The sequence below is a fragment of the Cavia porcellus genome, unplaced genomic scaffold (assembly GCF_034190915.1).
Source record: "Cavia porcellus strain 051 isolate PalLab524CR breed Dunkin Hartley unplaced genomic scaffold, mCavPor4.1 scaffold_5, whole genome shotgun sequence".
NCBI classification, from domain to species: domain Eukaryota; kingdom Metazoa; phylum Chordata; class Mammalia; order Rodentia; family Caviidae; genus Cavia; species Cavia porcellus.
Window position 1 is genome coordinate 6,414,967 of NW_026947488.1, and position 24,750 is coordinate 6,439,716.

Sequence of the window (24,750 nt, forward strand, 5' to 3'; positions counted from 1 at the left end):
TCCCCACGACCGGTGAATGCCTGCTCGCCCTCGCTCCCGCCACCCCGCGGTCCGTTGCACAGCACCTGCATGGCGCCCACTGCATGTTGGGTGCGGGCACCACCTCCATAGCTGGGGGAGCCGCAGCGCCAGCCCCAGAAGCGCACAGGCCGGGCGTGAAGGGAAAGCGCGGCCTTCCCCGGCGGCGCTGAGATCGGGCCTCTAGACGAGGTGCTGCTGGTTTTCAGTCCACCCATGTGATTTCGGTCCTCGCTGCTCTCTTCCTGCTGGAGGCCACGAGGACTCACTTGATTAGCGGCAGACACCGTCCTGGGGCCTGCGTTTGAGACACACACTGTTGTCCTATGAATGGACGCAGAGCGTCTTGGTGTTGGCGCTCTGGACACTGGGTGGGACGTCGGTGGGGCGAGTTCCCTGGCACTGCAGGGTGCTCAGCCTCCTCCTGCCAGCCCGCCACGTGCCATCCTCTCCAGCATTCCTGGACACTGCCACTTGTTCCTGGGGCACAGTCATGCCCAGGAAGAGCCTGGCCTCAGTCTGAGCAGCTGACCCTGGACCAGACATCAGAAGATGTGGGTTTGTATGGTGGATGTGGATCGCCCAGCAGGGCTGGTGTGCAGTCTTGATTGGAAAATCATGCAGCACAACTATATGGGTCATTTTCAAACTCCCATTGCGTGTGCTGCATGTGGCTCACACACACAGATGCACACACGTGCACACACAGCCACCCCACCCTGCCTAGGAAACCTTACTGCACGCTTGCCAACCCCTAAGCAACATCCTTGTTTTATGCCTCAGAAGTATCTACTGGCTTTTCTTTCAGTGAAACAAACATTCCTGCCTCAGGACATTTGCACTTACAGTTCTTCTTTGTCCAGGAGGCTTCTTCCCCAGCCCTTCTTATCTCTCAGGTCTCAGCTTAAAGGCCACTTCCTCAGTGAGACCACGCCTGACCACCCCATCTAGGGAAGCTCCTTCTCCCCCGTGGTTGTTGCAGACTCAGCTCTGGCTCCCTGAGGAGCAGCCTCTCCAAACATGACCGTGATGCTCAGAGGTCCCTGCAGTCCACTTTTCTCTGCTTGAGGTGGCTGCTGGCAGTGGGGTTTGTAGTGCCTTAGTTTGATACATTGTGTCCGGGATGCTTGATTGTACTGGGCATAAATTGATAGCACAGAGATGTGTTATGCTGATGATACGCTGTGACTTTGATACATTGTATTAGAGGGATTTGTAACAGGGCTTAAGAGACATTGACAGCACATTGATACTTTGATATAAGGTCCTGCGATATTTCTACTAGGGATACCTTAATAGTTTACAGTGATGCACTGCTCTGGGGGTACAGTGATGATTTGGGGAAACCCAGCTACTCTCTTCCCCTGGGCTCTTCTCTGCCCTTAGGAAAGAGATTACAAATTCTTTGCAGGTTGCCATGAGCAAGACTGGGAACCAGTGCCTCCAGGTTACTTAAAATCGTTCCTCGTTTCTAAATTTTAAATGATGTGTTTAGAATTTAATCTTTAAACCTGGGAGCTAAACTTGCACGTCGAGAGATGACAGCCTAGAGATGGTTTCGTTTGGCTGACGGCAGCACCAGCTGGCAGATGCCGCGCTTTGCCGGAGAGGAGGCGGCTGGGAGAGGGGAGCGGCTCTGCTGGGCACTTACCCTCCCCTGCAGGAAACCACCTTCCAGTGCCAGGCTGGGCTGTGCCACAGGAATCGCTTGAGGCTGCTGGTGCTGCCCTCTGCCAGGGCCGTCCTAGTGACAACAGGGACTGGGGCCTTCCTGCACTATTCACTTTGAAAAGTTCTTACTTTGAGGTGATTGCTGGTCAGGACGCAGTTTTAAGAACCAACACTGGGCAGGCAGAGTCCACACCTTCCCCCTGGCACCGCAGCGGCAGCAGAGCGGTCACTTGCAGAGCTGCCGGCACCGTAGCGGGCAGCAGACAGTTGGTCTGATCCATGGCCTTATTCCAATTTCCCGTTTTCCATGCACTTACTCGAGTGTGTGTGTGTGTGTGTGTGTGTGGTTGTAGCACAAGCGTGGATCCATGTAACCACCACAATCAAGCCGCACAACAGTCCATCCAGGGACTCCTCCCTCCTCCCTTACACGGTCACCGCCACCTCCTTCCCTCCTGATGCTCTGCATGCTTTCCCAGGATGCACCCGGCTGCCGCTGGTATCAGCAGCCCATCCTGTTCACTGCTGAGTAGTATTCCGGGGTGTGAGTGCACCCCTCCTGGCTTCATCTCTCTCCTGTGGGGGGCAAACGGTCTGTGACAGGCCTTGGCCAGTTCAGGTGGAGCCTCGTGGGCCACCCCCCCACAGTGACCCTGTGCACACAAGTCTTCCTCCGGGCCCCGTACCTGGAGGGAGCCTGGTACTGCTGCGGCCGCTCACGTCATGACTGAGAGCTCTTTGCGTGCACACAGCGCCCTGCTGCACACCTGGTACCTGGCGAGTGGGCGTTGGCCGTGGGTTTCTTCCTCTCCAGATATTAATCGGGACAACTGACTGGGCCAGCTCGGGGCTAACCACAGCGGAAGCAGCGCAAGTGAGATAAATGAGGTCGCTCTCCTGGGGCTTCCTTGCTAGAGACGGGAAATCAATCACAAAACAGCTGTGCTGATAAAGAAGAGGTTTCAGCCAACACTTAATGCCCTCCGCCTGCCAGGTGCTTTGTGAGTACGTTATAGTCCTTGGCCAGCGAGGTCGGCCAGCCTTCAGACAAGGAAGCAGAGGAAGTGCACATGAGGGGTCAGGAGCAATCCGGGTGCCATCTGCCCTGCCTCCCATGGCCAGGACGGGCCCTTAGGAAACAGGGAGAGTGTTCCTGGCAGACAGTGCTGCACGTGCAAAGGGCCTGGGGTAGGAACAAGGGAACATCATTGGGCTGGCATGTGGATGGGAATGGGAAATGTGACCCTGAGTTTGCTCGTAGGGTTTTCCTGGTTGGGACTTTCTGTTTCTGAATGGCCAAGGGCTGGAAGAGCCTGCTGCAGCTGTGGCAGTGGGGGTGGGCAGTGGGGGCAGTCGTCATGGTGAGCGCAGGCATTTGAGAGGCCTGGATTTGCCTTTGGAGTCTGCTTTGCTTGTCACCTGTCACCTGGAAAAGGAGTGGGAAGCGATGGGTATGGATAGAGATGAAGGGAAGGCTGACAGGTTTAGACCCCGGTCCTGTGGGGACAGACAGACAGACAAACCCCCACAAAGAAGAGGTACACGGATGCCCGCAGACCTTTGCTCCAGGTCTGGCTTCCCGTAAGGCCCACTGCAGGGAGGCTTACTCAGGCCCCTCCCCAGCCCGTGTGTGGCCCTTTGGAGACCCACGTTATTTCCTAGGTCCTCCTCACAAAACAGTGCAGCCGACAGCATGTTCGAGGCAAGGGCTTCCCCCTGGGGTTGTGGAGCTGACCCGCCCAGGCCCGCTGGTCCGCGTGGCGACATCTGGGTCGCAGTGGACACGTGGTTCCCAGTGGGCTCTGCCCTGCCCTGCGGCTGCCGCTGTCTCCCAGAAGCTGGAGGAGGTGGAGCCCGGCCGGGGCTGAGGCTCTTGGTGTGTTTCAGAGTCTGGGCTTCCCGAGGCTGCTGCTTTGCACCGAGCGTGTCGTCCACACGTGCCGGGACAGAACAGCGGTGAGACACCAGGCCACCACAGCCCCAGACCGGGCAAGCCTGGCCCTGCGCTGTGCCTCTCTCTCTGAGCCTCAGATTTCTTACTCCTCAAATGGGGTCCTGGAGGGGAGCCACATAAACCCCTTCCAGACAGGCCTGAGCTGGGGAAGTGGGCCGCGTGCCCCGCACATCCGCGGCTGCCCCAGTGGCTTTGGAAGAGTCCAGGCCGTCGATCATGTGAGATGCCCAGCTGGGTCTCTGGGTGCCCGAGTTTGACTGACTCTTCAGAAGTGTGTAGGGGGGATTGGAAGAGGTGTGTGTGTTGGGGAATTGGAAGCACCCTCCCTGGCTACCTGGCACCCCAGCTCCTGGGGTCTGACTCTGGGCACCTGAACCCTCTGAGCTTGGTGCAGAGCACAAAGTAGATGCACAATAAATAGATGCTGCTCAAGTGAATGAACGAACAAAAAGCACTGTAGAGTTCCTGAGGATAGATTCGAATAACAGAAGGAAGTATTTGGCATGGACCATGAACCGGGTCCTCCTGAGCATCTGTCCGTGGGGACTGAAGGCAGGTTGCTGGCGTCCTCTGTCCCCACAGGGCCTAGCTGGGCAAGTCTACAGCTCACCACTGATGTTCCTCCATTCAGTCCCCTCTGCCTGTATGCGTCTGTTTGGGCTGCTAGAGTGGAATGCCATGGACTGCGTGCCTTAAACCACAGACACTTACTTCTCACGTTTCTGGCGGCTGGGCTCGGCCTCCTTGAAGCCCCACATCCCATGGCCTCTCCTCGACGTGTGCGGGTGGAGCGAGGAATGGGGAGCGGATGTGCTGTCTGGAGTCTCCTCACATAAGGGCACCAATCTTAGTGGACAGGGCCCCAGCTTAGACTTCATTTAACCTTAATTATTTCCTTGGAGGCTCCGAATGTAGCCACACTGGGGCTTAGGGCTTCAATGCACAAATCCTGGGGAGACGCGCAGTGGTGTGACACAGGTCTGCGGGGGTCCGTGAATTCACAACGGCCAATTTTGCATCCTTCCCGGGAGGATGAAAGGAGGCTTGGGATTACGGCCCACCCTTTTGAGACTTCCCATTAATTCTTGGGATGGGCCGCCCTCTCCCACCCACAAGACTAAACTAAGGCTGCTGAGAGGAAAGGGAGCGCTCCGGGGCAGGATCCTTCTTAGCATCAGATCATCTCTGCCCTCTTATCCACCACCCGCCGAGTTACCAACCTCTGAATCTTCCTCACACCAGCAGGCCCCCGCTGCAGGTCTTTCCTGCTGCTGCTGGACAAGGAGATTCATTTCCTCACCGGACTGCGTGTCCGTGGGCTGAGTGGGGCACCATGGGTCATGGGGTCCGAGGCACGGAGCAGGTCCTGGTGTAGGTACTGCTCTCAGGGTCGCCCACAGGGAGCAGCAGCACTGGGGCTGAGCCACACTGAGGGCTTCGAACTCCCCTGGGGCTGTGCGGACCACCGGTGGGCTACTGGGCTGCTGGGCTGCTGGCTGCGTGAGCACCACTGCGAGCCAGGCTTTGGGGACAGGGCAGCAAGGGGGATGCTGGGTTCCTTGTCACTGGGAAGCCCTCATGGTGGCAATCTGGTTGTCACCACAGCAGTAGGAGGAGCGAGGAATTGCTCTGTGCAGCTAGTGTGTGCTGGCCTTTGAGGGGTGAATAGAAGTCTGCCAGTTAGAGAACAGATAGTCTTGTGCCAGCTAGGAGGGGAGGCCGCAGGATGAGGTGGTGTCCTGAGCAGTGGCATGATTCAGAGGCCACCAGGCAGAGACTAAGGAGGTTAAGTTAGGTGTGACAAACACTTTTCCTGGGAAGTAGAAGCAGATATGCTGGGTGGTAAGAACAGGGTGTGAACGATCACCTGGGAAAGTTTAGACCTGCCACAGAGAGCAGGGGAAGGACGCGGGTGCCAGGACTGGGCACCTGGGAACACACCATGCCCAGGGCCCTGCAGGGGGTGCCAGGATGCAGGAGGCGAGGGGAGCACAGGTGTGGAGGAGGCAGCCAGTGCTGGCTGCTGAGATGGAACGTGGGGGGTCACTCTGGCCAGAGGCCCCATGATGCCAGCTGGTGTGTGTTGTCCCGGCTCTGTGTGTTGCACTTACGGACAAGCAGCACCAACTTTACCCACACAAGGCCCGCGTGGGCTGGGGTTGGGGGAGTCTGCTTTTCCAGCTGGGAAATGGGCAGAGAGGAGTGTAAGTTCCTGATGCCTTGAATTTGGCCCTGGAAGAGCTGGGGTGTGGCTGTCAGGCGCTAACCTGCTCCCTGTATTTGCCAACTGGGATGCAACTCCCAGGGGCCTGATGGAGGGAGAGCCTGGCCGGCCCCTCAATACCCGCTCCATCCACCTCCCGCCTTGCCTCTGCCCAGAGAGACCAAGAATGGCTGGGGCCCTCCTGCCTCTCACAGGCAGGGCCAGCCTCGGGGTCAGCGTCGGGACCCCTCCAGACGGTGTGCATCGCAGGTTGACCCTCGAGGCCCCCAGCACGCGGCGGATTGAATGCAGAGCCATTGAGAAGGGGTAAATACCGGCTGCATTGTGCTGCCCTGTCTGAGCCGCGCTTTTTTTCCCAAGAGAGGCTTGGAAACCGGGCCGGGTTCACTTCCCCCTCCCAGGGGCCAAGTCCCAGCTCACAGCAGGAAACGCCAGGCTCTTGAAAATCAGCAATGGAGAGAGAAAACATCTGCTGGTTTCCAAGGAGCACGATGTGCCCCTGGGCAGTGAGAACCAGTGCCTGTACACCGGGGGCCACACTCAGAGGCACGCAAGGGGACACACGTGGGCACACGTGAGCCTGTGTAGTGTGTCACTAAGACTTCGCGTGAAAATCATGAGTGCTTGTTATGAAAAGTGCAAGCCAGGCAGAAACACGGAAGACAGCAAGGATCCTCTCTCAGAAGTAGCCGTCCTTCACTGGGTGGTCTTTTGTTCCATAAAGACGGGGCCAGGTTTTGCCCTGTCTGCCTGACAGTGCTGAGCAGTGTCCAACCTGTGGCCCGCTGGTCTCAGCCGGGAGTGACTTTTGGTTGCATCTGGAAACCTGTTTGGTTGTTGTGCGGGAAGGTGACCGTGCTCCTGGCAGCTCTCGGGGAGGAGCTTAGCATCCTGCAGTGCGCGGAGGCTCGGAGGAGAAGGTCACCCAGCCCCAGATGTGCTGGGGGCTGAGGCTGAGCAGGCCTCCTGGGGTTCTGCCACCTGTTTAGCGGCCCCAGGTGTGTTAACACCCCAGGGTGTGATGGTTTCTGGTGGTTTCCTCCAGGTATTCTTGTGCACGCACCTGTCTGTAGGCTGGGGTTGTGCTGAGTGTGATTCTGCAAGGCAGAGTCACCGCGGTCAGCCACACTGACAGACCCGCCCGCCCGGCCTGCCCATCCAGCTGATGCACCCTCTGGCCTCGGCGAGCAGATCACACCCAGCTCGTTTTGAAGAACTTCCCAATGGACCGCACCGAGTCCAGGGGTGGAAGCGGCTCTTCCACTGCGTTCTGCCAATAACTGGCAGACGGTGATGGATATTTTGCTGACAGTGGGTGTTTAAAGATGTTCGATGTCGGCGACAATAGAAAAAAAATCCCATTAGTTCCTTCCATTTGGATAATAGCAAGAAAGATAAAAGGCACTGCTTTGTCTTTCCTTATTGAAGGAGCATTTAATCATGAGGTTCTAAAATGATTACACCGGCCTCTCGCTCTTCCTGGAGTTCTGTTCCACCGTCGTCCTCCCTGAGTGCCTGCTGTCCCTCCTCTTGGCCCAGCCGCAGCCTCCTCCTGGCAGATGAGCTCGGGATGCCCCGGGCAAAGCTGCTTCTCTTTTCTCAGCCACCGTGGGGCTCTGGACTCTTCGCCCACCGGGTCTTCTGCAAACAGGCCCGGGGTCCTGCACCCAAGCGCACACAGCAGGAAATGTGATTAATTCGTCTTCCAACTCTTCAGGCCCCTGTTTACTGTGTAACAAATGCACCTCGATCGTGTGTGTTTTCTGATGCCTGCTGACGCCTCCACCCCTGCTGGGGAAGGAAGGAGCCTTTTCTGTTTAGCTCTGTGTTGGGCCCTGGCTGTGGGCACTCCTGAGACCTGGACCCAGAGGGGAGGGAGCCCTTCTCTGAGTTACACTGGGACGCTAGAGGGTGGGCCAAGCCTGGAGGAGATGCAGGTGTGTGCAGCTGTCGGTGAACTGGGGCGGAGCTGGGGGTCAGGGACAGTGTGGAGGGGGAGGATGCTGGAGGCATGGGCCGGTGAGGGGGTACAGGGGGACAAGATGCGTGGAGGAAATGGATAGATGGGGTGGGTGCATGGATGCTGGATGAGGGGTTCGTGGATGGATGGACGGGTGGATGCGTGGATGGATGCAAGGATGAACGGGAAGCTTGTGGAGGCTAAATGATGTGAGGCAGAGGTGTCCTCACAGCAGGGAGAATGAGCGTGGGCCCTGGTGTGGGAAGCTGCACCCTAGAACCTTTCTCAACCCCCTTTGCAGCTTGGAGACCCAGAAAGAACAGCTTCCTCCCGGAAGTAGCCCACTGTTGCGGGCACCTGGTCTTCTTAGAGAGGCAGCGAAGCATCTGGTATCATGGTGCCCCTGCCGTGCCCATGTGGGCATGACCTCCTCCAGGAAGGGAGAGGCAGGGCACAGGGGAGCAGGCGGGACAGCTGTGTCTGTGTGTTTACCTGTATGTTCTCCTCAGCCCGGGGCGTGTAGCACCCCAGGTGCTCTCACAGGGCAGTGTCTGATGTGGCCAGGGTCAGGGATGTGAGAGGCCACCGGGAGCCTCGCTGTCCGGGGCACCATCAGGAGCTTCGTACGCCTCTCCCCGTCTCACCATCAGTGTAAATACATTTGGTGAAAGTGTGCTGCGTGAGTGGGACACCCCGTCTCTGTGCTCCTCCCTGGGGACCTGAGGTCAGCTGTCCTGCATGCTGGCTTGGGTCAGATTAGACTCGGATGTTCCCGTCAGTACAGGTCCGCCTTGGTAGAGTCCCTCTTTGTCTACAAAGACACTCATTTGTCTCTTCGGCCCAAATGGGCTTGTTCTGTACGGCGGATGCATCACAGCACTGTGTTCCATCAGCCTTGCCGGGAACATTTAAGTGACCCCAATTATTTTGGCCTTTGTGCAAATCTGCAGGGCCCCCTGCACACTCCTCTGCACACTCACCTCTGCACAAGAGGCCACGTGTGATCATTTCTTGAACACATTGATTGTACTCCTGCTTCAGGGAGGGCGTGCTGGAGGCTCTGGGCTGAGAGTGAACCCCGGCCAGCCTGGGGCCTCAGGACTCTAGCGGGGAGACACAAAGGGACCTGTCACACAGGTCACGCAGGGTTCGGGCTGAGTGCGATGTCTCCAGGACACGCAGGCAGTGGGCACCCTGTGCCCAGGCCGGGGGGCTGTTTTAGACCAGGTGTCCCGGCCCCAACTCCTGATGCAGTGACCGGGGAGCTGAGACTAGCGGTCATCAAAGGAGCCGCAGGGATATGGGAGATCACTTGTGGCCTCTGGGACTGCGTGCCAAGGTCCCGAGGTGGGACGGGTTCAGAGCTTTCGTGGGGAGCAGGTAGTGAGGGCACCGGGAGAGGCCAGGGAGAGGGACACAGGCGGACAGCTCAGGCCAGCTCGCTGCAGGCACCAGAATGTTGGGAACAGCAACATCGCCCTGCCAAGGTGCTCTATCGGACACAGCCACGGACCAGACCAGGCCCTGCTCCCCCATGAAGCCCAGGTCTGCGTGGAAGGTGGGCGGGGCAAAGCCCAGCCTGGGACCCGAGTTCCTTCCTGAAGGCCCTCTGGGAAGGGACCGGAAGCTCCTTAGCCACTGCATGCAGTGATGGCTGGCTCAGCGCTGTGGGACCCACCCGGCAGGCAGTGGCCCAGGCCCACGGTCCTCCACATGGGTCAGTGGCGTGGCACCCCCATCCCAGTGAAGGAGAAATCCCCCTGGGAGCCGGGGAGAAAGTGGAGTTTGTCTGTGTTTGTGTCAGTTCTTACCTGTGACGTCGTGTGTCTTTGACAGCTGTTTGAAACGGTGCCAAGAGCCATCAGAAAGTTACTCCTCTGGCGTCTGGTTCTGTTGGACTTGAGACTTGGGGTGTGTTCGGGGCCGGGCTCTTCCTCAGGTTGCTGGGCGGGGAGGAGGGGCAGCAGCTGGGCACAGCCCTCCCGTCGGGTCTCATCCGTGCAGACCTGACGAGATTGTATTTTCATAAATTTCAGACAGTGCCAGCTCCCGAGACCTCGGTGTGCGGTCCGCAGGCCAGACAGGGTCTCGCACGGGGCTGCTTGTTAACAGGAAGCATGCAGCGCCCACCCCCGGGGGTGGTGGGAGGTGTCTGGGCTGCAAGCGCCCATGGGGTCCTCCAGCCCTGTAGCCAAGGAGATGGATGGAAGCTCTGTGCTCGCCAGGGCTTCAATGCTTCACCGAAAGGTTGGTGACATTGCACTGCCCTTCCTGTGGGCTCTGGGACGCAGCCCGGTGGCTTTGGACTGAGGCTCGTGGCCCTCCAGCTCTGTGTCCCGGCAGGAAGGGATCCCGTCTTCACTGTCACTCATGACTCAGTGACAGCCGACAGGGACCCTTTGCTTAGTCACTGATACAGGGCCCACCATTGCATGGCTGCCCGGTGACATGCCACCAACAGAGGGGACTGCAGAGTTCCAACCACACCACCCACATCTCTTATGGGCGTCAAAAGTTTGAACGGTGGGGATGTTGGATGAAGCCAGGTGTGGCTACTCACAGGTGTGATCCCAGCACTCTGGGAGGCTGAGGCACGAAGATCACGAGTTTGAGCCCAGCCTCCTCCTTCATCTCTCCAGGGGAAGTCGAGTCAGTCACCACTCACTAATGGTGAGGTTCAGTAGCTGGCTGGGCAGGCTTTCAGCCCCAAGCCTAGCATGGAGAGAGTCTGGGGATCAGGGGCATAGTGCCTCTCTCCTCCAGCAAGCCCAGCTATCGAGGAGCCGGAGATGAGGTTGTACCTCTGCGAGTGGCCACTTGGAATGCAGGGGGGCCCCGGGCCCCTCCAGTGAGGCAGGCAGACCTGTTAACTTGAAATCCTTCGGGTGACCCCATTGTGTGCATGAAGGTGGGCTGGTCACCTGAGAGCCAGCCACATTTACCTCCCTCCCCCAGGGAATCGAGCAGAGTGGCAGATGACCCCTGGTCCCAGGGAGGAGGTGTGGTGTTCTGGTCCCCAGAGGCCTCGAAGTCTGCCCAGCTCTCAGCACAGCCAGGACACCTACAGGAAGGTGGAATGGTTTCCCTCCCCACAGGGTGCTGAGGAGTGGAGTGTGCTGAGCTCTGGCCGCCACGTGGGTCCCCTCAATTTTAGATGAGGGTCTTCAGCTCCCAGAGGTGATGTATCCAGGGTCTGTCTGCTGTCCAGAGGATGGGACCAAGGCCAGCCAATCTGCATCCCCAGAGGTGTCCAGAATAAAGATGGAAAGCTAGCCAGTGCTCCAGGAGTGCTGGGAGAATCAGCAGAGAATGAGGCCCTTTCTAGCTCTGAGCTGTCAGGGAGGCTCAGGGCATAGCCCCCTCTTTCTGGTTGTGTGAGCTGGGCCATCTACTCTCCAACCCTCAGTTTTCTCTTCTGTAAAATGGGAATGGTGACTGTACCCAAGTCAGGAGGCTCAGAGCTGTACCCCTGTTTACATCAGGAACTTGTCAGTGGGCACGGGCTGTGGCCCAGACCTCTCGTCACTCCTGGCCTGTCCCTTCTGCAGCTGACCATCCCATCACCACAGCAGAGTCCAGGGCCAGGGTCTGGAGGGAGTGGTGTCTTAGTTACTTTTCTCATTGCTAAGACAAAATACCTGATACCCAGAGTTAAAGGAGGAGAGGCTTATTTAGCTCAGTGTATAGAGGGTTCAGTCCATGCTTGGCTGGCTCCAAGGGAGGGTGGCACACAGCAGAGGGACAACCATTCATGGCAGCAGAAGACAACAAAAGCAAGCAAGCAAGCGGTGACCACTGCTGTCCCTGTCCCTCATGTCCACCCAGGCTACTGAGGGCGGGCAGCACCCACAGCCTTAACCCCAGTGCCCTTGAGCCCAGCTCTGCACCGTGAGTCCATCGCACTCCAGTGCCGCTGCCACCTGTGAACAAACCCACCTGTGACCACGTGGGGCTTTGGGGGACCGTCTCTGCATGCAGGGAATGGGTGCAGGAGTCAGATTAGGGAAACGGAGCAAGAGCATGCAGCTGTGTCTGTGCTGTTAGTAGTGGGGTGGCCTGGGACCGGTCCCAGCCAGAACCCCCCAGCAAGCCCCCCACAAAGTCACTGGACCTGGCTGCGGGCCTGAAGGAGGAGGAAGCTTTGCAGACAGTTTCTGGCTTCTCCAGAGAGGCTGGGGTGTGGCCGCTGTGGGCTGGGCCCTGCAGGGTCTGACTGATCCCATTTCCTCTGCCTGGGCCACAAGGAGTCTGAGCGGCCCAGCCCCGCCCTGTCTGCTTCCCGCCCTCCAAGACGGGCACCCGGGGCACAGAGCCATGCCACATGCTCCCCTTCACGCTCACTTCCGGTTTCCAGGGTGACTCAGGCTTTGGGTGGGGGGCTAATGCTCACCCTTCTGTCCTTTCCAGTGACCTCCAGCCCCTTCGTGGCCCTGTCTGCAGGGGTGGGGGCAGGCGGCAGGAGGAGCTGCGCTCTGTGATGGCTCCCGTGGCTGCAGCCTCAAGTAACAGAGATGCAGTGAGGGTGGGGTGTGGTGGCGCCCAGCCCCACGCGGCCACCTCCCTGGTGTCCTCAGCAGTCAGCCTCTCTTTCTCAGGCGGGTTTTCTTGGGCGGCCAGAGCCACATTTCTCTGCTCTTCCCCTTTTATTTCCAAAAACGTTTTCCACTCCCTGAGCACCCACTGGCCTGTAGGGGGATCCATGTCCCCCACTCTGGCCTTGCCTTGCCCCGTCTCACCACCACCATCAGGGTCCCAGGCCATTGCAGGAGGAGGACAGAGGCCCTGTGGGGTGCCAGGGCCTGGGACAGCACCTCCCTCCCTGCAGGGCTGGCGAGGACAGAGCTCTGGAGACTGCGTGTGGGAGGTGGGGTGACCCCAGCAGGGGTGAAGAGTACACGAGGAGGGGTCGCAGGCCCTTGAGGGGCCGTGGGTGTTGCACAATGCCGGCCCTGTGTGTCCCCTGAATGCCAGGCTTTATCCTGGGGCCCAGCAGACAGACCTGTGCCCTGCAGAATCAGGCCAGACTGCGGAGGCCCCAGGCAGCATGGGGACAGGAGGAGGTGTGGCCACGGTGACCTGCTCCCCTGCCCTCATCCCAGCCCATGCTCTGCTCTGCTGTGCTGATGGGTGCTCCAGGGCCTCCCCAGGAAGCTTGGGGAGCCACGGACCCCACCAGGTGGGATCCTGGCTCCCCTGGGGGGTGAGGGACATGTCCAGCCCTGGAGCACAATCAGAGCCTCCTCTGCAGCGAAGCTGACAGCCAGGGCGTCAGGCTCTGGGCCGCTGCTGTGTGCCTGGGTCTGCTCTGCCCTGACCCTTCTCTGTGGTGGCGGCAGCCTGAGACTGCGTGGGATGCTCAGGGGTGGCTTTTGTCCCACTTGTGGCCAGTTGTGACACCACAAGTGTCCCAGGCATGGTCACGTGTGCCCTGGTCGCAGACACGAAGGCCTTGTGTGAAGGACGGAGGGTGGGCAGCACTGCCCAGCATCTGCAGGGGTGCAGGGCAGGGAACAGTTCTGGGGATAAGTTCTGCTCCATGACGGGGAGCACGGTGCCCAGCTGGCCTGGGCTGCCACCTGTGGCGGGCTGGAAGGTGGGGCTCTCCCTCCCGGGGTTCAGAGTCTGTGTTTCCACTGCCACCTCACTCCTGTTCCCCAGTGGTGACGGTGGCCTTGCGCTGGAGCGTGGCCGTGGGATAGCCTTGGCTGATGGCTCGTGAGGGGCTGTCCTCTGGAGAGGCACATTCCAGGGCCCTGGCTGGGCCAACTGCCACCCCACCCGTCTACACCTCACCTCCGAGGCGTTCGGGCACCCTGCCCATCGCTGGGGGCTCCGCTGGCTCCGACTGGGTCCAGCTGCCCAGCTGAGGCCCCCTGCATCAGCAGAACCGCCTGGCTCAGGCAGGATCCAAATAACCACTTTCCTTTTCCAGTGCTTGAGGGTTTTCTATCTTCTAGGGGAAAAACACCCCCCCCCAAAAAACCCCAAGAATTGCAACATTTCGAGCCCCTCAGGCTCTTCCCCCAGTGGGGTGCTCACAGCCCCGTCCTGCAAGAGCCTGAGCTGATCTGGTAGTGAATGGGTGCTCGAGTTATGTGGGTTTCTGTCTGTGGCCTGTGTACAGGATTTGGGGTGTTGGGTTTGGGGCATGTGGAATGTTAGGGTACTGTCTTGGGGTATGTGGAGGAGTGTTGGTGTGTGTGTGAGGATGTGTGTAGGAGTGCCTGTGTGTGTTGGGGAGTGTGTAGGAGTGTTGGGGTGCATGTAGGCATTTCGGGGTGTCGGTGTGGGTAGGAGTATGTGACTGCACACATCACACAGACCATTGTGCATCACTCCATGCTTGGGTCTCATCCTCCTGCGGTGGCTCCTCCCCAAGTTCCCCCAGGTTGGGTCTGCATGTCCCCCATGGCTCAGGTTCAAGTTTGGCCAAGGTAGAGCCTCTGGAGAGTAGGGTCCCCCGCCGCAGCCCCAGGCCGATGGGAAGGGATTTCCGGGCCCACACCCTGCCTGTCTTGCCAAGTTCCCAGTCCAGGGGGGCTGTGGGCACGTGGGTGGGGTGGGCGGGGTGGCGCCCGAGCCCTGGGACCTCACGCTTGCCCTGTCCCCGCAGCGGAGCTGGAGTTCGTGCAGATCCTGGTCATCGTGGTGGTGATGATGGTGATGGTGGTGGTGATCACCTGCCTGCTCAGCCACTACAAGCTGTCGGCGCGCTCCTTTATCACCCGGCACAGCCAGGGCCGCAGGCGGGACGACGGCCTCTCCTCGGTGAGTGCTGAGTGCTGGCCGTGGCCACGCCTGGGTCTCCAGCAGCGGGGGGGGTACCCTGTGGTGGTTCCCAAGGTGTCCCCACCAGGGTGCTTCTGGTGTCCTGGTTCAGGGCAGGAAGGCGGAGCCTAGAGCCCCACCCAGTGTGACTTTCTCCCTACCTGGTGGGGTGACAGGGCCTGCGGTGACCTCCCTGAGCCACGGTGGTGCTGGATGCCACAGAGGCTTGGGACGGGCTGGTGGGGGCATCAGGCACCCTCTGGTGGCTCCGAGGTCTGGGGGTGGCCTCTTCGGATAAGGCCTCACTGGCTCACAGCCCACGCTCAGGGCTGGGCCGAGGTTCGTCTTTACCTGGGCTTTGGGCCGAGTGGAGACAGGAGGGGAGGAGGCGGGAGGCGGCCGCGCTGAGGTAACTGGGTCAGGCGGCGGCTGCTGGTCAGAGCCCGGGGGACAGCCAGCACGGATGCGCAGCGCAGCTGGCATCTGGCTCTGCCCAGAAGGACGGGCGGAGGACAGGGATCCCGCCCTTGTGCCAGCACCCTGCCAGCATCTGCCCTGTGGTCACTCACACTGCCCCATCCGAGGGGAGGAGCCTCTCCCCAGCTCCACCCTTCCCGCTGTGCCCGTGGCGAATGCCCACGGTCCCCAAGTGTACAACACGGGCTGAGGACTTGGGATCAGCACGGCGGGAGGGCAGGATCCTAGCCACAGGTCCATGTGATCAGGCACAGACAGAGGACATCTTTGCAGAGGGCTGCAGCTGACCCAGAGGCCTGGGCGAGCTGTTCCAAGGCCGAGCTCCCCAGTGTGAAGATCAGGGTACGGGATGGGGTGGGGGAGATGCGTGCTGTCAGCAGTTCACGTCTTGGGGGTCCTCATGCTTGGTGCTCCCACCTGTAATCCCAGCCCTGGGCAGTTGAGGCAGGAGGACAGCAGGAGCTCAAGGCCAGCCTGGGCTACGTAGCGAGTTCAAGGCCACCCTAAGCTATATACTGGGACGCTGTCACATGTCACAGACAGACAAGCAAAGTACCTGAAAGCAGAAAGGGGGTTCCCCGAGCTCCTCTCCTGCATCACGTGGTGTTGGAGATAAGGCATTCAGAAGTTACTTAAAGGGCAGAGAAGGATGTGCAGGGCCCTGTGAACCTCTGCACGCTTTTTTTATAGAAGGAGCTTGAGATCCGCAGACTTGGGGTATCTCAGGAACGCTGGGACCCATCTCTGTGGATCCCATACCAGGAGGAACCCTTGCTCCCCATGCTAACCCTGCATTTTGGTGTCAGAACTGCGAGCACCCTCACACGCCGGGGAGTCCCAGTGCACAAAGTTAGCTCTCAGGGGTCAGGGTCCCCAGGCCCCGGGAGGGCTTTATCTTGCCAGGTGTCCCCTCCCCCAGCTTCGGCGGGCAGCAGCGCTGATTCCAAACTGTTCCACTTCTGCGCCTGCCCGCGGAGCCCAGCTCAAGGGCTGCACGGGGCGGGGTGGGAGCAGCTGTCTGCGGGATGGGGCAGGCATGTCAGGGAGGAGGTGGGCGGCCTGTGGGCAGGCGAGCTTGTGCATGGCGGGTGCAGGACAGGCAGCGGCAGCGGCGGGCAGGGCTGTCCAGGTCTTGGGGACGCCTGGGGCTGGCAGAGGCACCTGGTGTCGGTATCTCGAGCTCAGCCAAGTCGGCGCTGGCCGCAGCCCGAGCCAGCAGGGCTGTCGCTGGCAGGTTTGGACACCGCTGTTCACGTCAGGCCCGGCCCCAGTGCGTCACCATGTCGTCAGGGCAGGGGCATCTGCGGTGGCACCTCTCCCGGGGACACCAGGCACCCCAGCCCCGCCCAGCGTGCGTCCGGAGGGCAGGCTGCATCTGCTCCCGAGGAATCTGCCGCCTCCGAGGCCCGAGCTCCTCTGGCTGCTTGTTTGCTGTTGTTACCCCAGCAACAGGGCTGCCATCTGCCTGCAAGCGTCCTGCGTGTCGCGCCTGCCGTCTGCGGCTCACAGGGCTCGCCCCGCTTTGTAGGAAAGAGCCGGGCTCAGAGGGGGAGCAGCTGCCGAGGCCCCGTCACGCGTCGGGGGCTGTGTGAAGAGCCTGTGGCCCATTTCAGGAAAGATAAAGATAGGTGAGATTTCAGGGAGCACAGGCAGAGGCTGAGGGCTGGGGTGACCTCCTTGCTGTCACAGGCAGCCCTGGGGCCAGCTGCCCACGCGGCAGGGTGCTGGCCTGGCCTCCCAGACACCTGGGAATAAGCGAGCCCCACCCCTGCTCAGCTGCCTCCCCAGCCACACCTCAAACCCCAGGGACACCAGGCTGGGTACACATGGAGCCTGGGGGGCCCAACGGAGGCAATGGCCGGGCCTCCCAGGGCCCCCAGCTAGACAGTGTGTCTGAGGAGTCCCTGGGCCCTGTGACTTCCAGAGAGACTCAGATAGCTGCTGTCTGCCTGGGACCTGGCTGCATCCACCTACCCACCCAGACTTGGCACCATCACCCCTTTTCAGGGTGACTCCGGGGTCCACACACACACCTGTGTGTAGCTAGCACTGTACCTCACCTTACCCACAGGTCATCTCTGTGTAACCCAGGCCTGGGGGGCGAGGGGGCACCAGCACTGAGGTCAAGTCTCAGGCTCGGGTGACGTCAGCCAGGGTACAGGACTCCGGGGACATCTGGCCACTGCGGGGCAAGTCCTGGAGGGGACAGGAGAGGGGTGTGGCAGGCCAGGGGTGCCGTCACAGCGTCACCACACATGTAATCAGAAGACCCCTCCTCCTACCTGAGCCCCACGCTTCGCCTTCAGGCTCCAGGCTGGACTCAGGCTGGACTCAGGGTCACCCACTTCCCTCTCCTCTGGCAGCCATCAGTGGAACCCCACGCAGTCAGCCCCTTACCTGCTCACCGGCAGCTCCTTGCCAAGTGTTGTGTGTAAGGCCAGCTTGGCCAGGGCCTGAGTCAGCAGGACCCTTGCTCTGCTCTGTCCCTTTTGTCCCCAAGTCAGTTCTCAGCTTGGGTCTCCTGCCCAGGGCCCATGGAAAGACCAGGTGCAGCGGTCAGCCAGGAGAGTGGCCAGGAGCTGGGCCCCTGCGGCAGAGGCATCTTGCCAGGTGTTGGGCTGTTTCGCCGTTTGGTGGATGGCGGCCCTGTCTCCTGGAGGGTCGGACTGGCACCCGAGACCCAAGGGACAGTACTGGGGCCTCACCTGGCCACCTGGAGCTGCAGGCCCTGTGATCTGCCCAGCAGGTGGTGGCTCCAGGTGTCTGCCGCTGAAGGCAGGTGGAGGTCATCAGGGATCGTGGGCTGGCCAAGGAGCCAGCAGACTGTAAAGTTTTATTGACACGCAGCCACCTGAAGTTCTGCATAGGCGTTTGGCTGTAGCAGTGGAGTTGGCTGGGGGGACAGACAGGCTGCCCATGGCAGGAATCACGTCACTGTGGCCCATTGTATGCTCAGCTAAGGACATGGACCAACAGAACTCCCAGAGGGAGTAGGCGGCCATGGACAGAGTGCAGCCGCGGGAGAGCATGTTGGGAGGAGATGCTGTGGGCTGTGCGGGACCCGGCCAGGCAGGGTCCTACATGCGGGGCTGGACTTGGTCCTGGACAGCCGGGCAGTGGAAAGGTTTAAGCCACTGGGGTGACCTAAGGGGTGTGGGCAGCCCTCAGGTGCAGCATTCAGGTTTAATTGCAGTGTTGGCACTTCGTGATAAGTAAGTGGGTTTTGGGGTGCATTTGGCCCCTTGGTCTCTAAAAGGTTCGCCATCACTGGTTTAAACTGAGGGGTGGTGGGGCTGGGAGAGAGGGATCCTCCTGCTTCTATGGCGGCAGCGGCGCTGTGGGAGGAGGGCAGTGAGGGGGAGACGAGCCACCGCCCCAGACCCGGGAGAGCCCTGGAAGAGAGGCTGCCTGGCCAGCACCCCGCACACCCTGGTGTGCCCAGGGTCCGAGTCTGAGAGACTCGATTTGGTCTGGGGTGGGTGGAGCAAGGAGGGTGGGCTGTGAAGGGTGACCCATGGAGTGCTTGTGCAGCGGGAAAGATGTCAGGGCTGTCCAGTAAATGTGGGAACAAGGTGGTGACCTCCTTTACACAGAAGTGTGTCCTGCTGGGACAGTCTGAGGGCCATGGGGGGCCCCCTAGTGGCCGTCTAGGAAACTGCAGCCTCTGGTGGGTCCGCCCACACTGAGACAGTTACCTTGGGGGGAACCTGCAGGAAAACGTGTCCCCAAGGAAGCTCTTTGGACAGTGGCTGTGTTCATCCGCTTGAGTGTGGTGATGGCTCCCTCACCTACATGTGTGCCCGAGCTGAGCACATTGGAGAGCTGAACATTGAGAGGGCACTGGCCGCAACACGGGGCAGCCAGTCCAAGGGCCCTGTGGGTCATGCCTAGCCTGTTGGACACAACAGACCTGGTCTCGGTGGCTGGAGGCAGGATGGTGGTGACCTCTGACGCCTGCACCTTCCCTGGGTGTGGGGGTCCACTTGTTTCATTCTTCAGCAGCCCCACGAGGTGGGGGTGTGGTTTTCCACACTTTTAGGTACAGACACTGGCATCAGGGTCGGGGAGCTGGCCCCTGGTCACTCAGCGAGCTGGTGGGAAGGGTGAGGTCACACGGTCACACTGCGCTTTCTGACAGCGGTTAGGGCTTTACTCTCCAGGCCACCACAGCCCCTGTGGGCTCCCTGAGAAGCCCTGATGTACACTGGGAAGCTTCAGCAGTAGAGGACAGCAGTGACCCCCGAGGGCAGGGTTAGTGCGGGGCTCAGGTGCTGTGACCTCTGGGGTGGCCCGGAGAAAAGTCTCAGGTCGGAGCAGGGGCACCTTTTGCGTCCCCTCCTCTGCCCACCCCGCTGACCTGCCTGTCCCTCCCCGCTTCTGCAGGAAGGGTGCCTGTGGCCCTCGGAGAGCACGGTGTCAGCTGGAGGAATCCCAGAGGTGAGCCCAGCACCCCTCCCTCCCCGCGCCACGGCACGTGGCCCTGGCTCCCCTGTCCCCAGGAGGGTGGTGCGGCTCTGGTGGCCAGGACCTCGTCCTGGGTGGCTTCTTCCCCGCTTGTGCTGTGTCTTGGCTGTGCCCCGAGCAGGGCAGCCAGCTCTCCTCTCTGCCTCTGGGCTGGGCCCCAGACCGCTGCCCGCCTCACTGGGCTCTGCTCTCCAGCCGCAGGTCTATGCCCCACCTCGGCCCGCTGACCGCCTGACCGTGCCGCCCTTCGCCCCCCGGGACCGCTTCCACCGCTTCCAGCCCACCTACCCCTACCTGCAGCACGAGATCGACCTGCCGCCCACCATCTCACTGTCTGACGGAGAGGAGCCCCCGCCCTACCAGGGCCCCTGCACCCTCCAGCTGCGGGACCCTGAGCAGCAGCTGGAGCTGAACCGGGAGTCGGTGCGTGCCCCCCCCAACAGAACCATCTTCGACAGTGACCTGATGGACAGCGCCGTGCTGGGCGGCCCCTGTCCCCCCAGCAGTAACTCGGGCATCAGCACCACGTGCTACGGCAGCGGCGGGCGCATGGAGGGGCCGCCCCCCACCTACAGCGAGGTCATCGGTCACTACCCCGGGCCCTCCTTTCAGCACCAGCAGAGCCACGGGCCGCCTTCCCTGCTGGAGGGGACCCGGCTCCAGCACCCACACATCACCCCCCTGGAGAGCAAAGAGAAGGAGAAACAGAAAGGACACCCCCTCTAGGAGCCGGGGGTGGCCAGGGCCACTGTGGGTAAGAAGGCAAACACTCCGCACTTCCTAGAAGAGAAGAGAGGAGACCAGGGCGACACACGGGAACCGCAGCGTGTGACACCCCCACCTCTCCGTGTATAAATATTTACGTGTTATGTGTGGTCTGAATGCACAAGCTCAGAAAGCTTGCAAAAAACAAAACAAAAAAAAATTCCACGTTTCTTTGTTGAGCCGTGTCTTGAAGGCAAAAGAAAAAAACCTACAGTAGTCTTTTTTTTTTTTGTTCTAGTTGAGCTGCGTGCGTGAATGCTTAATTTTCTTTTGTTTATGATGATTTCACTTAACTTTAAAGACATATTTGCACAAAACCTTTGTTTAAAGATCTGCAATATTATATATATAAATATATATAAAATGAGAGAAAACTATGTGCGAGGGCAGGAGTATTTTTGTATTAGAAGAGGCTTATTAAAAAAAAAAGTTGTTTTCTGAACTAGAAGAGGAAAAAAATGGCAGTTTTTGAGTGCCAGCTCAGAAAGTGTGTATTACCTTGTAAAGAAAAAAAAAAAAATTCAAAGCAGGGGTTTAGAGTTATTTATATAAATGTTGAGATTTTGCACTATTTTTTAATATAAATATGTCAGTGCTTGTTCGATGGAAACTTCGTCATGTCTGTCGAGAGTTGGAGGGGGAAGGTCTGAGTTGGAGAGTGGAGGTCAGGCCCCAGCCCCGCCCCCGCAGCGCACTGCCTACGTCCAGTGTAGGTGGACACTGTGCTGTCCGTTTCCTGCCAAAGGGGGGACACGTGTTTTCCCTCTGGGCCAGAATCGCTTTTGGGATTCAATCCAAAGTTACCCAGAGGCACCAGGGTCCAGGTGGTGGTTTTGCCTTTCCCAAAATGAAATAAACCGTTACCGAAGGAATCTTAGCTTTGCTTCCTGTTCCGAGCTGCGGAGGTCCCCGTGGGAAGGGGCGCAGCCCCTTGCAAGCCGCAGCAGTCCCTGTCCTTGGCGCCCAGGGCAGGCCGAGGGTCAGGTGCCATGTGGGTGCTGAAAGCTTTGGGCTGGCGCAGTCGCCCAGCGTACAGGAAGGACCCGGGTATTAGCAACCTGACCTCATCCCGAGGCCTTGGCCATCTCGATTTTCACAACTAACAGATGACCCGAGGTGAAAGGTGATGAGCCCCGGTTTCTTCCGGGATGTGTGATCCACGTGTTAGTAAAGAAAAAGACAAAACTCAAACCAGCATACACCCGAGCGCCAGGCTCTCGCAGAAATCCTTACCCTCTCCTGCCCCTCGTCCTCCCTGTCGTCTGGGACACAGCTGTCTGTCGTGTGTCTGTCTGTGATTCCAGGGTCGTTTTGTGTGCCAGGCTTTTGCTGATTGGGTTTGAGATGCCTGGCCCCCGTGTGGCGGTGGCAGTGTGGCAGGGCAGAAGCAGGCACACTTAACTAGAGGTGATCACGGTCTCTGTCTTGTCTCGGGGTGGGGATGGCCCTGGGTCCCACCTCGCTCTGGGGTCCAGCGGCCCCCTCTGTGTCCTGGGGGTTACTGCTTTTGAGACATCCCTGTCACCCTCGTGCTTCCCCACGGCGGATGCCCCCTGCTCAGGGAGGTCACCCCTCCGGTCCTGGCATCCTTTTTGTGCGTAATTCCCACTTGAGTTGAAAACCTAGAAAATGGACCCCATTTGCACACGTGGCGTCAGCCACAACTTGGGCTGAAGTCTCCTGTCCTGGAGCCAGACGCCTGTGCTCTGCGGGGTGTGGTCTGTGTGTGCTGGAGTGGGGGTGTCCTTGGCAGCATGAATTGCTCTGCTTGTCCCCAGCGTAGGCCTCTAGGGTTCCCAGGCTCATGCCTCACTGACACTGCCCGGGCTTGGGGAAGTGGGGTGCATCCCCAGGAGTCAGCTGGGGGGTTCCAGCTCTCAAAGCTGCCAGTGGAGCTGAGCTCTTGGCTTCTGCAGACCCCATTTCTCCCCTAGGTGTAGGCTGAGTGTCCTTACCCTCGAAGTGTCCATCAGGAGCCCCTGCCTCTCCAAAGACAGGAAGTTAGTGGGGATGCTGAGTGTCTGGCTGGAGGAAGACCAGATTGACTGGGGGGCTCTGTTGCCCCATCCTGGGCTCAGAAGACCGAGGGACGTGGCTCTCCCCATCCTACCCTTTGTTCTCTGCCTGTCGACCCCCACATTTCCTGCAGAGAAAAGTCCCTGCCTCTGCAAACCCGGGTCTAGAAACAGACTTAGCGAATCGCACTGAGAGCCAGGCATCTTGCAGAAGCCCAGCATTTTTTGGCAAAAAGCTGGACATGACCCCTTTGACCACGTGGGGTAAGGCACAAACCACAACCATGTCCCTGTCCTCGTCTGTTCTGTCCCTGTGTGTTGTATGTTTCAGATTATTATTATTTTTTCCTATGTACAACACAGCTCCCAGAACCATGAAGCCCCAGTGATGGGGAAAGGAGACGCGTGGGGTTTGTCGTGTTCTCTGGACACTGCGCTCGGGGCGACGCTCTGCTCGGAGCTCCGAAGGCCAGCGCCGCCTTCCCGTCCTGCTGCCTGACTGCGGCTGTCTGTCTGTCGTGCTGACCGCCATGCTTGCATGTTGCCTCCGGGGCGTTAGAACTCTTCCCCCGCCGCCCTGTGTCCCCGTTCTGTTCAAGTTAAACTCTGTTAGCTCCCCGCGCTCGCCAGGCGCAGCACCCGGGCTGCTGCCGTGAAGACTTTGTGTCTGGAAACTCATCCGCAGGCCTGAAGAAATTGCTTGTTGTGTATCAGTAATCATTAGTGGCAATGATGACATTTTGAAAAGCTGCAATACTTATACAATAAATTTTACAATTCTTTGGAACAAGGCCTTTGGCTGTGTCGTGCGTCCCCCCCGCCCCCATCTGCCACCCTCTACACCCTCTGCAGCCGTGTTCGGTGGCTCGGGCGAGGGCCCTCAGGGCTGCCGTGTGGGCTTGGACGGTCTGTTCAGCCTGTGCTTTGGTTCAGACAGAATCCAGGGAGCTGGGCGGAAACAGGTCCTATGCAAGTGGTGGCTCCAGGGAAAGGGGTGGCTTGAGGGTGACAGTATAAAAAGCTGCCTATTTTTCTTCTCTCTTGAAATCACCATTTACCACAGCATCAGGAAAGTTCCAGAAAGATCTGCAAGACAGAAACTGGCTTAGGGGGAGTTCTTCCAGAAGCTCTGAGACATGGTACCCACAGAGCTGAGTTAGGGTTGTTTCCTCCCCTGGGAGGAAAGGGAGGGCCGAGGCAGGAGAGAAGTTGGGCCAGGGAGGCTCTGGCAAAGTCCCACCTACCCAACCCCCACAGGGGGTGCAGGGGACCTTGGAGTGAGCTGTCCTGGGGCAGGAGACGTACATGCAGGCCCTCCCAGCCACTGGTGCTCAGGAGCGGAGCACAGAGGAGTCCTAGCAGCCCCACTCAGTCCTTAGCTGGGCTTTCGAGGGGTGCTCGGATGCTAAGGTGTTCCCAGGGGACTTGAGTGGGGCCCCGTGGGATCCATTCCAGATCTAACTCACTCCTGTAAGTAGAACCATCTTCGGTGTCTGAGCAAGGCTTTCTAAACCTCAGCCAGCATAGACTGAAGCAGAGGGTGACCACTGTCGGGCCACAGCCATGGGCTTTCTTTCCCAAGCTTCCGAACCACAGCCCACTAGAGAGACATCCAGTGCTCTGAGAGACGCAGCAGCCTAGTGGATGGGGCAGAGCTGGGCACCACCTGCCTTGCCTGTTCCCTCTCTGGTGGGAGTGAACCTCAGATTGTAGGGAACTGGGGAGAAGCCCAAACTGTTTCCCAAACCCACTGTGTCCCAGCTAGGACCACACCCCTTGCCCTTGGGCGCCTGTCTACAGGCAATTGACTGCAGTGCCCAGGAGATGCTTGCCCCTGGGGTCCGCAAGCCCCCCACACGGTGCCCGGCACACGCAGACACAGCCACTCTCACTAGTAACCAGGTGCCCACTGAGCTGTCTCGACCAGCTTGCGGGTGCTGAGCTGAGAGGGGACAGGATGGCCTTCCCCAGGTAACGAAGACAGAGCAGGGTGCCTTTCCCCCCTGGAGAGGAGCCCCGGGCTGCAGTCAAGAGGGGGCCCCTGCCACTGGGTACAGCTCCCGCAGATAGCTGTCCCAGCTCTGGAATGGTGACAATGTCAGGACAGCTGACACTCACGGAGCACCTTCTAGGTTCTGGCGGAGTTGGCAGTCCTCATCGGGCAGGTCTCCTCTTTCACTCGCCGGGTATTTTTTAGGCATGGCTAGGTGCCAGGCACAGCTGGGTGCTGGGAGATGCCAGTGCCCTGCCCCACCCTGACCTTGGAGAGTTCCCTGCTGCTTTTAGAGACGGACTGGTTAGTGGTACCTCAGCCCGCTGCACTGAGGGCAAGGAGAGTCTGCTGTGGGGAACCAGGGTGGTTCATGGGGGATGCTTTACAGGTTAGGGGTACAGCTACGCCTTGACCTATGTCAGGATGCCACAAGCTGAAAAT

General features: G+C 59.6%; 1 protein-coding gene across 1 annotated transcript in view; it reads left to right on the forward strand.

The window, feature by feature from the left end:
- Pmepa1 (prostate transmembrane protein, androgen induced 1) overlaps positions 1 to 23,106 on the forward strand; it is a 48,906-nt gene extending 25,800 nt beyond the window's left edge. The window contains exons 2-4 of the mRNA XM_063248118.1: positions 14,441 to 14,595; positions 19,456 to 19,509; positions 19,732 to 23,106. Coding sequence (XP_063104188.1) covers positions 14,441 to 14,595; positions 19,456 to 19,509; positions 19,732 to 20,262 — 740 coding nt within the window. The 3' untranslated portion in view covers positions 20,263 to 23,106. The remainder of the gene's footprint in view (positions 1 to 14,440; positions 14,596 to 19,455; positions 19,510 to 19,731) is intronic.
- Positions 23,107 to 24,750: the final 1,644 nt, after the last annotated feature.